The sequence below is a fragment of the Drosophila elegans genome, unplaced genomic scaffold (assembly GCF_018152505.1).
Source record: "Drosophila elegans isolate 14027-0461.03 unplaced genomic scaffold, ASM1815250v1 contig_468, whole genome shotgun sequence".
Taxonomy (NCBI): Eukaryota; Metazoa; Arthropoda; class Insecta; order Diptera; family Drosophilidae; genus Drosophila; species Drosophila elegans.
In genome coordinates, this window is record NW_024545855.1 from 46,794 (window position 1) to 61,061 (window position 14,268).

General features: G+C 38.8%; 2 protein-coding genes across 3 annotated transcripts in view; one reads left to right on the forward strand and one right to left on the reverse strand.

Annotated features, from left to right (window-relative positions):
- On the forward strand, positions 1-9,928 carry LOC108148761 (1-aminocyclopropane-1-carboxylate oxidase). 2 transcript variants are annotated; one of them, XM_017275962.2, is made up of 6 exons: positions 1-234; positions 1,402-1,737; positions 6,869-6,984; positions 7,790-8,542; positions 9,284-9,468; positions 9,581-9,928. In XM_017275962.2, the coding sequence occupies exons 2-6, from the start codon at positions 1,653-1,655 to the stop codon at positions 9,648-9,650; spliced, it is 1,209 nt and encodes a 402-aa protein (XP_017131451.1). In that variant the 5' UTR covers positions 1-234; positions 1,402-1,652; the 3' UTR covers positions 9,651-9,928. The 2 variants fall into 2 exon arrangements, with proteins under 2 accessions (XP_017131451.1, XP_017131452.1); XM_017275963.2 differs by lacking the exon at positions 1-234 and adding an exon at positions 1,046-1,145.
- The window catches only part of LOC108148760 (octopamine receptor beta-1R), a 26,583-nt gene continuing 22,059 nt past the window's right edge, over positions 9,745-14,268 (reverse strand). The window contains exon 8 of the mRNA XM_017275961.1: positions 9,745-13,052. Coding sequence (XP_017131450.1) covers positions 12,786-13,052 — 267 coding nt within the window. The 3' untranslated portion in view covers positions 9,745-12,785. The remainder of the gene's footprint in view (positions 13,053-14,268) is intronic.

The window sequence follows — 14,268 nt, forward strand, 5'->3', positions numbered from 1 at the left end:
TCGCGGATCGCAAATGTTTTGAGACAAACGCCGTTCCTCTCTGCACTAGTTAAGGTGTATCTAGGTTAAATTCGCGAGTGTCTGGTGTGTTACAAAATGATGGAAAGTGTGCAAAAAAAGCATCTGAAAGCGATACGAAAATTGACTAAGTAGATTGTTGGCCAACTGCTTGTGTCGGGTCGGGTGTTCGATGAAAAGCGAAACCTGTGCGAAAAAAGAAAGCGAGTTTTCACTGTAAGCAAAAGCAAAACCAAATGCTCATCGGTATAAGTCACAAATTCGAGCTGAATAGGCGCTTCGAGTAGTTTTAGTTGGCATTCGTTTTGGCAGCGAAAGGCGAGGCAATCGCTTACTCATGCTTAGAAATACCCCTTGCAATGCAGACAGACTGATCGACTGACAGACTGGCAGACTGGCAGACTTTGTTCATCCGGCAGGCATTTCCTGAAGACAAACGCGCTTGGCAACAGCAAAGAGATCGCTCAGCTGGTTTATTTAGGGGGTGAAAAGGCAGGCAGGAGGGCTCACACCTGAGTCCGAGTGCCGTTGAACGGCCAAACGGGATCTGCCAGATACAAGATACAAGATACTCACATCACAGAGTAAATGTATCTGTAGCTGTATCTGTAACTGTATCTGTATCTGTAGCTCAAGTATATACTCGAATATATATGTGGATATATGGTTATACCCGGGCCACGTTAATAGCCAACACAAATATTGCAAAAGCAAACCGAGACGTTGCTACCTGTTGACGGCTTCGCTTAGTCTCACCTTTCGGCCCCGCTTACCATAAGTTACCTACATTTAGCCATTGTGAGTACGCAGCTGGCTCAGACCCCCTCCACCGCAGAACCACAAGTGCTAATTTAGTTATCACAATTTTTGATTTGATTAAATTTTATCTAATTGCGACGCACATGCAGGCATACTCGACATACTAGACTGCTCGCAATCAGTAGGTTTTTGCAAAATAAAATCGTAAACCGCTGCGATAAGAAGCCCAAGTCGGAACCATCCCCAGAAATCAAATATAAAATAAACGGGTGGCTCAGTTCTTTCAAGAAGCGCCAGGCGATTGTTCGATCGCCTCTCGCCCGCCACGCGCCCTTCTAAAATCAGCAATCACCCAAAACCAATCACCAGTTCGTATTTCGGATCGTATTGGATCGTAAACCACTAAGACCCCCCTCACTTCCCAGCCATTTCTGCTGTCAAAGCGTTTGCTCGCTAGCCAAACAAAAACTATAGCCGTTGCAAAAACAAATAGCGAAAATTCAAACAAAAATACAAAACACTCAGATGCGCGATTTCGAATGTTTGTTTATATTTTTTTTTCGATCTCAATCGGTAGTATATAACCAGTCTAATAATCGAATTCTGTGCGTTGCTGTCATTCAGTTTTATTTAGTCAGCCATCGCTGGAAGTGCACTTCGTCTGCGGATCCCCCGTTCGGTTTCGAGTCCCAGTCCCCAGCCCCATTTGTGATTAAGATAAAGAGCGAGCACAAGTGCGGCGAGTGTTGTTCGATCGCCCCCCAATCAAAAACCAAAGAACTTTAGACGTCGAAGAACCTCTGGAATACGGAATAATCGCACAGACTACATACTACATACTACATACTACAACACAGCACAGCTCAGCACACAAAATGATAAAAACAAAGAGCAGTGACGACAAACTGGACACTCTGCTCTCGCGCAGCGTGGTTCCGATCATCGATCTCGCCCACTGTGGTAAGTAACCCCCTGCCAACTATTCCCCCCAAAGCTAACGCCATGCTACTGGTGGTGGTACCATTCCCATTAAATATGTGGCTGATCGCCACTCAAACTCGTTGCTAGGCCAGCGATTTGTGCACGGCGAAAAATAAAGAACGCAAAACCTTGCCATCATCAATGGAGGAGTTTTTCCATTAAAAAATAACACTTATCTGTGACATGTCTCGGAAATGTACAACTGATTGGGGAGTTCCCGGCATGATAAATTCTATTCCAATGCTACGTTTGAATATGGTGTGAAATATAGTATACCTCAAGCAGACAAAAAAATAACTGAAAAGAAAATAATTTATATGAAATTAATTTTTGTTCAAATTGTTTTGCCTGTATTTTATGGTTTTAAATGCTTTTATATTGTTATGGCTTCTAATCCAAAACTTAATAATAACAATAAACTAAGCAAAATCTTAAGTAAACATTCCAGAACTGTTTAATTTGTGTTTTATCAGTGGTAGTAGATTTTCAACTTTTTATTACTTTGCCTTGCTGTTTATGTTGTGTACAAATTCTTTTTAAGCACACTCACTTAAATTCCCATGAAAATCATATGCTAAGATATAAAAACATATAAAATAAAGTCCTAAAGAATGCAATGGCTTATTTATAAAATTATGAGGTTCGCAAAAGTCATAACCATTTTCTTTTGAATGAATGTTATGTATATGAATTTTCACGTTGCTACTTAGTTAAGATGTCTTATATAAAAAAGATAAGATTAAAATTGGCTTATTAGAAGTTTCAAAAATAAATAATCTTTTTAATTTTCTTAGATTTTTTCTCTGTGCACTTGAGAACTTCGCTGTCAGCTGGGCTTAATTAAGTGCACTCGTCATTGAGTCATCGACAGTTCTGTTTGGGTGACTATTCCCAATTGTTTAGGGCTAAAAGGGGCTCCCTCGCTTAATTGCAGTTAGTTAATTTTGTTCGTGGTACTTCAACTACGACGTAGTTAATTATAAGCAATTATTGACTTGTGTAACCGACACCTGATCCCAGTTTCTCTGTTAAATATAATGAATAATTTAAAGTTAGCGGGAGAAAATTTGATCGAAGAACTTATACCCTATCGCCTAATGTCAACTAATTAAAAATAGATAGTTAATCTATGAAGTACTTTTGTGTATAAAAAGCCGGCAAGTATAACGCTTTTGTTGCCTGGTATTTTAATGCGGTTTCTTAAAATTAAAAATCATGAGTAATTTGTGAGTGATTGTTCTCTAAATCGCAAGTTGTTTAGATTTCTTGTTCTGTTATACATTATAATAAATGTGACACAATCCTTTATATTTGAGGTAAGAAACAAGTTCAAGTTTAATAATCAAAACATATGAATATTTAGATAAATAACAGTCTATGAATATTTATACATTTGGAGGAAAATCACACTACAAGCTTTGTCAGATAAATATCATTCCTCGTGTATGTTCATAGTATATACACCCGGAGAAAATAAATAAATAAATTAAATTAATCTTTTCGTTCCTGATTTATCAGCGAGGGGTGTTTTGTTTAAATTAAAGTGTGTTACACTTTCATTTTTACTTTTAAAGTTGAACATATTTAGATTTAAAATTAAAGAAATTATTGATATCTATTATTTTCCTGTTGTTTTAAGTTCAATTTATGTAAGATTATGTTTTGAAAAACAAACATATTAATGTTTAATTTTAGTACTCCGCTTTTCTCTGTGTGTAGTAGTTAAATCTTTTATTATAAGTATATTTGAGATACTTAGGATAACATATTTCTTTTCCCTGCTACTCATACAACTAATATATTTCGTCTGTGTTTGTTGTACTGCCAAGAGATTACCAAGAGTTTCTTTGGCTAACCTTTGGCATACCTAGGGCTCAAATTCGTTCCACCAGATTTAATGGCTTTGTTTGTTCTTCAGCGTTTCTTCTGCCCTTCTTTGGCCACACCGAAAATTTTCCATTTGCCTATTTCGGAACCTTACCCATTGTGTTAACTGGGTCTCTGCCGATATGTGACACAGTTTCGGTTTCGGTTTCAGTTTAAGTTTCTCCTCCTTCTCCGGTGCAATGGAAAATGGAAAATGCCATGGAAAATGCTTGCTTATCGTTCCGTAAGTTTCGCCAAGGGCTCACACCGAGTACAGCAGGTACAGTGGGGCCTGGCCTTGGCGGAAGCGGAGGCACTCTCTTGACCTTCTCGCCCCGTTGAAGCCATTGACCCCCAAAGCAGCTAGAAGCAATTAAGTCGCTGCCTTGCGGCATTTTATGTCAACGGAACTTCAATTGGATTTTTTTCTCTCCTTTCCTTTGTTTGGTTTTGTTTTGATTATTTGTTTTTTCGTTTTTCATGGGCTCCAAAGTGGAGAGGTTTTTGAACTATATTGAAAGTCGTACTTGTGGCATTTGTGGAATGTTTTCTGTGTCTGTTTCTATGGGCAAAGGGGGCCCAGTGCGGAAACTCAAACAAACGCATCAAAATATTTACAATTATTTGAGTTACGAAACCAGATTTTGTTGTGACTGCAATGATGCGGTGATTGCAGCTTTATTTACTCACTGCCGGCGACCAGTTTTCCGTGCTTCGCAGTTACCAGTTTGGAAACGGGCATGGCCTGGTGGTGGTAATGACGCATCTCGGTTTTCTGTTTTTGGGGCTTGGGGATTCACTGCACAGCGTCATCGACGGACCTCACCTTGTTTTGCTCGTAAAGCCAAATACAACAACAGGCTAAAGATACTACCGAAATACGAGGCGGTACGAGCATGTTAAGTAGTTGGACTTTTGCCGAGCAACCGATCGAAACCAGCTTAAACCTGTTGATTCTTGGCTTTAACTTTGGCTGTGGCTGTGGCTGACGTGCCTGGCGCTTGGTTTAATGGCCACACAATCGCGTTTTGCCTGTTTCTCTCTGGCAAAAGCAGTGTGTAGAAATTGCCAGCTCGGCCTGGGCGGATTTCTCTTGACCCCACAAACTGAACTTCGTTATGCATTGAGCCATCTTTGCAAATCGAATTGACAGCTGGCCAAACTAATTTGCAACCTTCAACACAAATTGATGCTAAATTTAGTTCACAGTACCATAATATTATTCTGGCCAATTACCTCGTTGCCGTTGACTTCTGTCCCCGTGCCCGCGTATATTTCAATGCCATTCAAATTGTTTTTCCATTAGCCCAACATCTACAGGCCATTTCTACCCTTCATCCTTTCGTTCAAGACACTTTCCAGTATCCGCAATTCAGTCTTCTATAAATAAGTTATACAGCACAGCCATATTTCTCGACGAAAATTCCGCAACCAAATTGCCACATATATACGAACTTAAATGGGTCTATAAATATTGAATTGAATTAATTAAACCGAGGGATTCAAGTGGCGAATTTGGAATCTATTTGTGGATTATGTTTAAGGGGTTATTCCCGCATGAGTATATGTCCATATGGAAATTCCGATCGCCACATAATGCCTACACCTAGCAAAAAAAAATTGACTTTAGAAATTTAAACGACAGTGTTTTACAAAAAACAAGCTATAAATATAGAATTTGTAGTTATTTTTTACAACTTAAGGGCACTTTAAAATTATTTTTCTCCGTGAAATAATTATTAATCCAACAGATTGCAGAGTTCATATTTTTCCAAGTGTACAAAGAGTTCAATTGCCCATTGCAATTAAATTACAAATATACAGAATCAAATGGCGTTGAAAACAAACAACAGAAATGCTTCACGCGTGCCCGCAATTTATGTCCGACCATAAATGCATAAAAGCCAATCAATTTCAACGATAAATTAGTACAACAAGCGCCCAGCCCAATCAAATAGAAAACACAATAAAACATGAGGAAAACAAGTCGAGACGTCGAGACGAGAAATTCTGGCATCGATCGCAGTTTCGAGAGAGATGATCTTCAAGCTACTTGGCCTCCTCAACGGAACCAAGTGAATCTACTGACTCAATTAGCTAAATTAGCGACAAGTTAGCACTGACAACTGAAAACTAAAAAAAGTGGCAAATTGAAAAGCTACTCGCATCCCAATTGCCGCCTAATTGAATTGCATGTCAGCAGAAGCAGGAAAAACAAGCAAAACGAGCAAAACAAAAATAAAACTGGATCGCTGATGCCTAATGAAAACGAAAGGCGATCCGCTGGCGTCAATTGGAATCATTCAATTCGCCCGACTGACCTCTCCGCCGCCTCATCATCATTCCGCATACATCTGGTGATGTCTCCCATTTGAACAAATAATAATCGTAATAATACTTCCCGCCTGACGACAGAGCAAGCTCTACTACTACGCGGCATGATAAGCGGCGTAATTGTTATTATTTGTGAAATGCTGGAAATTCTGAAAACCATTATCAGTCACCGGGGGCAGTAGTGCGTCACTGGCCAAAACGGTGAGCTGCTAAGGGCAGGCGGAAAAAGCAACAAAGTAACTTCCAGTGTGACACTGGTGGGAATGTATATAATTACTTTGCATTCCCCGATTTCATTCATGAGTAAGTGATCACATTAGCAAGGTTTTTTGCCGCTCTTCTTCCAGATAAAGGTAGCTATCTATACAACAGATTTAAAGTCCAAATGGCGGGGTGGAAACACCACTTCCGTTGCGGCTTTTCCGCGAATTTTCTTTTTTATTTTCCGCTGTGCATTGTCAATGTCGGCATCGTTGCATTGAAATTGATTGCATTCACCTTTATTGCTATGGGGGCTATTGCACATTATCGAGCTCGCCTTTTTGCCTGCCATTGTTCGATTGTGGCTCATCGGAGATTCCAAGTGCCATATGCCCGATTATCTCACCCAAGTGCCGGACTTGGACTATGTGTGCACATAGGACGCCTTTTAGCCACACTTCTCAATGGGCCCTGACATTCAAATCAAACGACCAAGTGCTCGCGAGCCAGCTATTTATTGCCTTCGGCCATAGAGTGTTCAATCCATCCATGGTGCCATAAACATTGGGTCGTACTTTATGATGGCCAGGTGGAAAACAATTCGAAGAAGCCATAAACGTGCGACCACAAAACAATTAGCGGTTGAGTGGCAGTTCCGCTGGTTATTCCCACGCCCACTAATCGCTCCTTTCTTTCTTCTGAATTGCAGGTATCGAGGAGGTGCCGGTCAAGTCGGTGGTCAACCGCGTGGGTCACCAGCTGAAGAAGGCCCTCTCCGAGAAGGGCATGGCCCTGCTGGTCAACCATGGCATATCAGACGAGAAGGTAAGGCCTCATTCATTTAAAATGTATTTTTTAAATTCAAATAAAAGTATTCTAAGATGAATAAGTTACTGTAATATATGTAGGTAGTTAGGTAATTTAAAGCTTACAAAAACAATTAAACAAAATAAAATTTCGATATTAAAGAGAAGCTAAGACCATATCAAAGTTGCGTACAATCTTACAAGATTGTTTAAGTAAATAATGTTCGTTAAATTCAATTCAAATTATTCAAAGATGTCTATATAGTAAAGCTGAACAAGTGCAAACCAAACACAAAGTTCAAAGAACAAAAAACCTTGAAATATAAAATAATAAAATAAACCCCAAAGAAAATTTCAATAAATTGTTTAACCGATAAATATAATTATTTTTTTTTATCTTCAATCGACAAATCGCCGTGCTATTTTAAATCAATAACGTCATAAATCTACCAGCAATTTTTAAATCTCTTTCAAAATCTCAGTAATATATATATACTATCAGCATGATAGGAGTTGATATTGATAGTTTATATTGCAGGGGAAGCCATATCTCTATACAGATTAAAATAAATAACAGAATCACAAGGTCAGAATGAAAGTTGGAAAGTTGGTTTATTTATTTAAAAACCGAAATGTTTCTTAAATGTAATTTTTCAATATGGTTTGTCTTTTTAAATAATAAATTGAATTGATTTAAATACCAAGAATACTTAATAAACTGAATTATAGTTGAAATAACACTAATTAAAGTAATTTTAGTGTCCAAAATAGTATTCTCTTAAATTACAAATATGTCAAATCTTATATTTTTCCTGCTATTTCAGCTTAAGACTGCCTGGGATCACCTGGATGACTTCGTGGACCTGCCGCCCGACGTCAGACAGCACTATATCCGCACGGATGGGGACAAACACGGCTACGTGAGTCGCGGCCAGCAAAGATTCGATGGCAAGGCGCCGGAACTGCGACACGCCTTCAACATCAGCACTCTGAACGCCCAGAATCTGCCGGAGGAGCCGCTGCCCGGATTCGCGGACCACATCAGCACCCTGGCCACGGACTTCAAGGCGCTGGCCAGCTTCATCCTGCAGGCGCTGGCCGTCTCGCTGGACATTCCGCACACGTTCTTCCTCGAAAAGCACTCGCATATGCTGTCCGGCGACCACGACAACATGAGCTCCCTGCGCATGCTCTACTATCCGCCCATTGTGGACGACGAGCCGGGCCAAAACGACGTGATCAAGGGCCGGTGCCAGTACAGCTACCAGCGCTGTTTGTCCAACCAGCCCGACTTCCGGCCGGAGCACAATCCCCGCGACGAGGACGACCTCAACGAGGTGGACGGCCCCAATGGACAGCTGTTCGAGCACAAACTGGGCAACGGCGCGGTCATCCAGTGTCCACCGCACGTGGACTACGGCACCTTCACCCTGCTCTCCCAGGACTCCGAGGGCGGACTGGAGGTGAAGCTGCCCGGCAGCGAAAAGTGGCACCGCGTGGGACACCTGCCCGGCTCCATTCTCGTCAACGTCGGCGAGATCTTGAATATCTGGACTCAGGAACGATATCCCGCCTTGGTGAGCATTTAATTTGTTAAACGGAATTGATTGCAGCAGCTTAATCAATAAAATTAAGAAACACAGAATAGAGACTTGCCTTAATCTAAATTAAATTTGTTAAATTGATTATTGGCACCAGCTTACAAATAATAAATGAATAATACTTTGAAGATTTAAAGAAATAATGTATAAATGCAAATAGACAGACTAAAGACTTGCCTTGTTTATTAAATTGATTAATAGCACATACTTAAAAATAATAAATTAAAAACAGTTTATTTCTAAATGCAGAAAACCAGACTAGACTCTTTATTTGTTCGTACAAAAGCATTTAAAATTGTTTTTAAATTGCTTTAAAGCTGATTTTATTTTTATTATTAGGTGTATGCAAATACTACCCTTCATTCATTTTATATTAAAACAACTTGAAGTTCTTTCCAAGCAAAATCTTGATGCATATGATTAATTATTTACTTTTTAGGCAAATCGAAAATGTGACTTTAAAAGAAAACGATGCATTTTAACAGAAAAACACTTAAAACCACATTTAATTTAACAAATTGCTTTACCAATATAGTTTATTTGAACAAAAAGTGACAAAAGTGATTAGCTGTTAAGAAAATGATTCAACTTTTTTATTAATAGTCAATATAAAGATTGTAAGGAGCCATAAATGATATAGATTTCAAGCTGTTGTAACCCCCTTAAGGCTCATTCAATTTATGGGAACGCATCTAATCTATTTTATTATACCCCCAGCAACATCGCGTGGTTATACCAGAACAGGAACACATTCGTGCCCGTGGTCGCCACTCGATAGCCTTCTTCTGCCATCCGGATAACATTACCATGATATCGCCCAACGATCTGCCTAATCCAGATGCCGCCCAGGACAAGGCGTGTCTCAAGCAGCGAAAGAAGTCCTTCAAGGCGGCGAAAGAACGGTGAGTTTGGCACTCCAGTTTAATCACATTTCCTGTTCTAACTAGTCGCTCTTTGTTTCTTTTCTTTCTTTTTTGGCTTATCGCCGACGATTGGTGGTCGTAAATTTGACAGAGTCTACAACGCATATCAGTTAATACAGAAAAAGTTTAGAGATACGTATAGCAATAACAATCACTCATAACGACCATAGACCGTCGAGCCATCCATCGCATCTCTACCTGAACCGGAATGAAGATTGGTCGTGGAAACGGATGGGGAAAATGAAAAGCAGCAACTCATATGATGATGTTTTGAACCTTTTTATTATTACCTTTACTTTTATTCCATACGATTGTAATTGCTTCATTTCATTAATTTATATGTATCTAGATACTATATACAATACATGCATACACCGTAAACATATCCCTTTGTATAATAAATATATATGTATAATTTAATATAGTTTCCACTGAAAAACGCACATGTTAACATTTACTTAAGTCGAGGGGTTTTCGCCTATGGTTTTTTGTTTTTCTCGTGAAACTTGGAAGGTACAATTTCGAAATTGACCGACAATCGACCACAAGATCCGTGCTAGCTGTTTATTATTTTGTAAATATTTTCCGCAATTTAATTAACATTTCCTCTTGTTGTCACTTTTACTTGTATTTTATATATATTTAATGCCATGTGGCCGAGTTACGTATGAATATATGAATTTCGCATTAATTAGTAATCACCCTTATGTGGTCTGCTTTAAATTTCTCTTTTATTTTTTTGCGCTTTTTAATGCATGGGTTGCAACTATTCACATGCATAATACATAAAATATTTAACAAGTATTTGACTACCATTATTATTAGAAACTCAGTTTGTATTTTTGTGACAAAATAAGCTTCAGCTGCGCGTTTCTGTTGGACATTTAATTACATTTAGTTTGGTTTGGCTTGCATTTTATCCGTTTACAATGGTTACGTATTTCTACTAGCCACGATTACTGTCGAAAATGATTCAGTCATATAAGATCAAAATACAGTCGCTGGCAGAAGTAGTCTCACAAGTCATTTGTCATTGAAGAGTCTGTGTGTGGAATATGCGAGAATTTTCAACTTATCAACTTATGATTGCATCATGGAATGACTCGTCAGCATACTTTTACCAGCGACTGTAATCGTCGTGAGCTTTGCCTAATTGCCATAATTTAATTATTTACTTTTTCGACGTTTGCGCCAAGTTTTTTGTTTGTTTTTTATTGAAAGTCACATGCTCCCCATGAGTTGACATGCCAATTTGCGGTTAAACTTAATCGTATATTTGTTTATTATAACTGTTTTTGTTGTTGGTTCTGCCGTCCAGGTGGTTTACGGACACGTGCCACACTTCCCCGGCAAAAATACTCTAATTTGAAAGGGTAAAAGGGGTAGTGAAGTGGACTAAACACTATTATTTTGTTGTATTAAATAAACAGCGGTGTTAAAAATTTAAATTATTAGAATATTTGCAATTTGTTATAATTGTTTTAACACTTCGATCAGACATATAATCAAATGTTTTATTTCCTCGTTTCAATGCACCTTCTACTAAAGTGCATTGCACCTGGAAACACTTGTGGCAACAAAGCAATGACTTATGTAATTAAAAATAAGTAAATTACATTTATTTAAGTCGAAAAGGAAAATGGTTTAAAGAGCATTCGCTTTTTGTACCTCAGCCTCTTATCGCTCGACGCGTAATTTAGTTAACAATATTTGGCTACATTTCAAATGTTATCAAAACACCGCTGACTGCCAAATTTTTCGTGGGCGTTCCGCAGTTTAAACAATGCGCCGTTGCGAGTTAAATAAAGCAAATATTGACAGAAAGGGAGAGGTGTAATGCCGCCGAAAGAGACGGGCGATGCCGATGCTCATTTGTCGACGGCGGTGAGCTCTTAAGCCGGCGCTTTAAATAATGACTATGAATCGTAAGAAAAAGTCGGCGTTTTATGCATGTCGTATATATTTTTTTTTGCCACGATTTGATATTTTAGGCAAACAATTTCATCCAGCTTTCTGCCGAAAACCACCTTTGATTTATGGGCGCAATGGCGGTGACAAATGGGGCGTGGCAGTTGCTGATAATTTCTCCTAGGTCTCCTATACTCAACTAATTTCGAAACGAAAGCGAAAGTTAACTAAACAGACTAGGAGTCTGAAGGTTAGGTTTATTGTGCTCCATCGAGATTGTCCAGGCAAGAGAGTAGCATTTTAGGAATTATAGTAGTCACACTTGCTTAAACGATTACAAACAGTTCTATGAATGTCAGTTGCATCTACTCGCAGATAGAGGTACATAGCATAGCTACAGGTATAATTCGTATTTAATATCTGGCTATAGCGCTACATCTATCGACTACAACAATAGTTTGGGACTTAGAGTCGGGAAACATCAAAGCTAATAGACCCAATGGATATGTTAGTCGTGCTTTAGGCTCTATAACTTTTAATATGTTAAATTTGAACGAATGAATCTCTTCGTTTGGTTATGCATTATGACACATATAATTTAGTTTAATGAACTACATTATTTAAATGTTTTGAACGAATTTAATAATTTTTGTCCCTACTAAGAATTACAATTCAAAATAAAACAAAAATGAAAATGAAATGACTGTAGTTTTTCGGCCTAGTTCTGAAGTTTTTTTTAACCTTTTTAATTTAAATAATGTTTTTAAATTAATAACTGAAACTGAGTTTATAAAAAAGAGCCTGTCTTTATTCGCTAACCGAATTTAATTATTTCTCAAATTAATTTTCATAAAATATATACAGAGAGAGAAAAAAATGCAATCATAAGAACTTCTCAACTTACACTATTTCTCAGATTTTATTTGTTTATTTGTTTCGAGTATTATTGTAATGCATACTGCACATTTTTTGTGGGCTAACATCTATCTTTTTTATATACGTATATCAAACATTCAATTCGTATATCTATTTTTGCATGCGCACTTATAAACATATCTTTATGAAATTCATGACTCCATGACAGGTAAATATTTATGTCGAAATATTTGTATTTATATTTCAATTCATTTTGCACGTCAATTTGCTGTTTTATTGAAGGCTTTCTATAATCTGTGGGATTGTCGTATTGTTGCTGTAGCTATTATTCGTGGCTAAATTCTTATTCAGCCCCGATCTTGAGGAAGGTTTTTGTCGAGTAATCGAGTAATTTATTTGTAAGCTGGCAATCTGGTGCTTGTTGGAGAACATCTGGAGATGTCATCCACAGACATCGTCATCATCATCTTCGTGGAGCACTTGGGCTGAAATCAAGTATACGCCATGCTGGTCTAGTTGGTGTAGAGGGGATGCAGCTGCTGCATTTGGGCGTCCGTGGTGGGCGTGACATTGACGGCATACTGGCGGGCTCGCATCACGCTCATGTGAATCTCCGACGAGGCCGTGGAGTTGACACAGTTGGCCAGCTCGGCGGATCCGGATCCGGTCCGCTGGTTGCCATTGGTGCCCCTACGGCTGGGATTGCCGAACTCCAGGTCCCGGTCGTCATCCCGCCCCCTGCCGCGGCGGCAAAAGTAGAAGGCGTAGGGAAAGAGGCTCTGTGGCGGAAGAAATAAAACATGCAACATTTAGTGGGAACTTTAAGCCTCGCATTGTGTTCCCTTAGACTATTTTTACGCTATGTATTATGTTTTAATAGAGTTAGCTCGCTACTGTACAGCACTCAGAGGTTAAGCATACGCCGCGTGACACGGGCGACAATCGACAGGGGGTGGTGTTGGGTGTTGAGTGGTTGGTTTTTGGGTGGTGGCGGCACATGTCTGTGACAATTTGGTTTCACACAAAAAACAAAGGCAAAAAAAGGAAGCAAGGGAAAATAACAAAAAAACAAAATAAAGGAAGGAAAAACGTTCATAAAAAATGCTAAACGAAATGAAAGGCCGCGCATTCGCATAAAAAAAAGGGACGACCAAGGACCCAGTGTATTTGTGTGTGGCGGTGTGTCAAAGTGTGCAGCATAAAAGGGAGAATTTTTAGAGAAAGAATAACATTTCATCATCAGCATTTACGCTTTTGTTAGTCAGGTGTGTGGGTGTGCGTGTGTGTGACGGTGAGCATACGCATACATATACATATACAAAGAAGAGGTTCAGTTTTAATTTAAATATTACGTTTTACGTTTTATGCTTTCTGTTTTATGTGTTGCATACTTTGGCGCGCTTAGCTTTTGTTGGGCCATAGGCAACGAATCAGCACAGTAAGCGCCAGCTGTGCGTGGAAAGAGAGATGGAAGATGGTACTGATACGATACGATATATGTACGAGCATATGTATATGTGAAAATTGGTAAGCAAGATGTTCAAGCGATTAGAAGAAGGCCCACTTCACTCCGCAGACCCACAATGAAATTGATAGCGAGACAGAGAGCATTCGCAGGCAGAGCAGTAGAGCAAAGAACGTGCACAGTTTTCAGTTCTTCAGGCAGAGGAAAAGCTATTTTGTCTTGCTTAGCAACCAGAAGATGAAGCATTTCAATCAGCTAATATGAACGCTACGCTTTCTACACTTTCCGCCGAACACACAAAGCTGCACAGAGAAAAAACACTACATCATTTCCTAAGGGATTTTTCATGAGAAAATATCTATAAGGTGTAATTATGCAACAAAATGCTAACATTTTAAAAGATAGTTTACTCAATACTATTCATAGAAAAATTTAATTATATTTTTTATTAAATTAAAACAAAAGTTGTAAAAAATATGTGCAGCAAATTTCAAGATTATATATATTTAAAGATAGGTACCATAATTCTT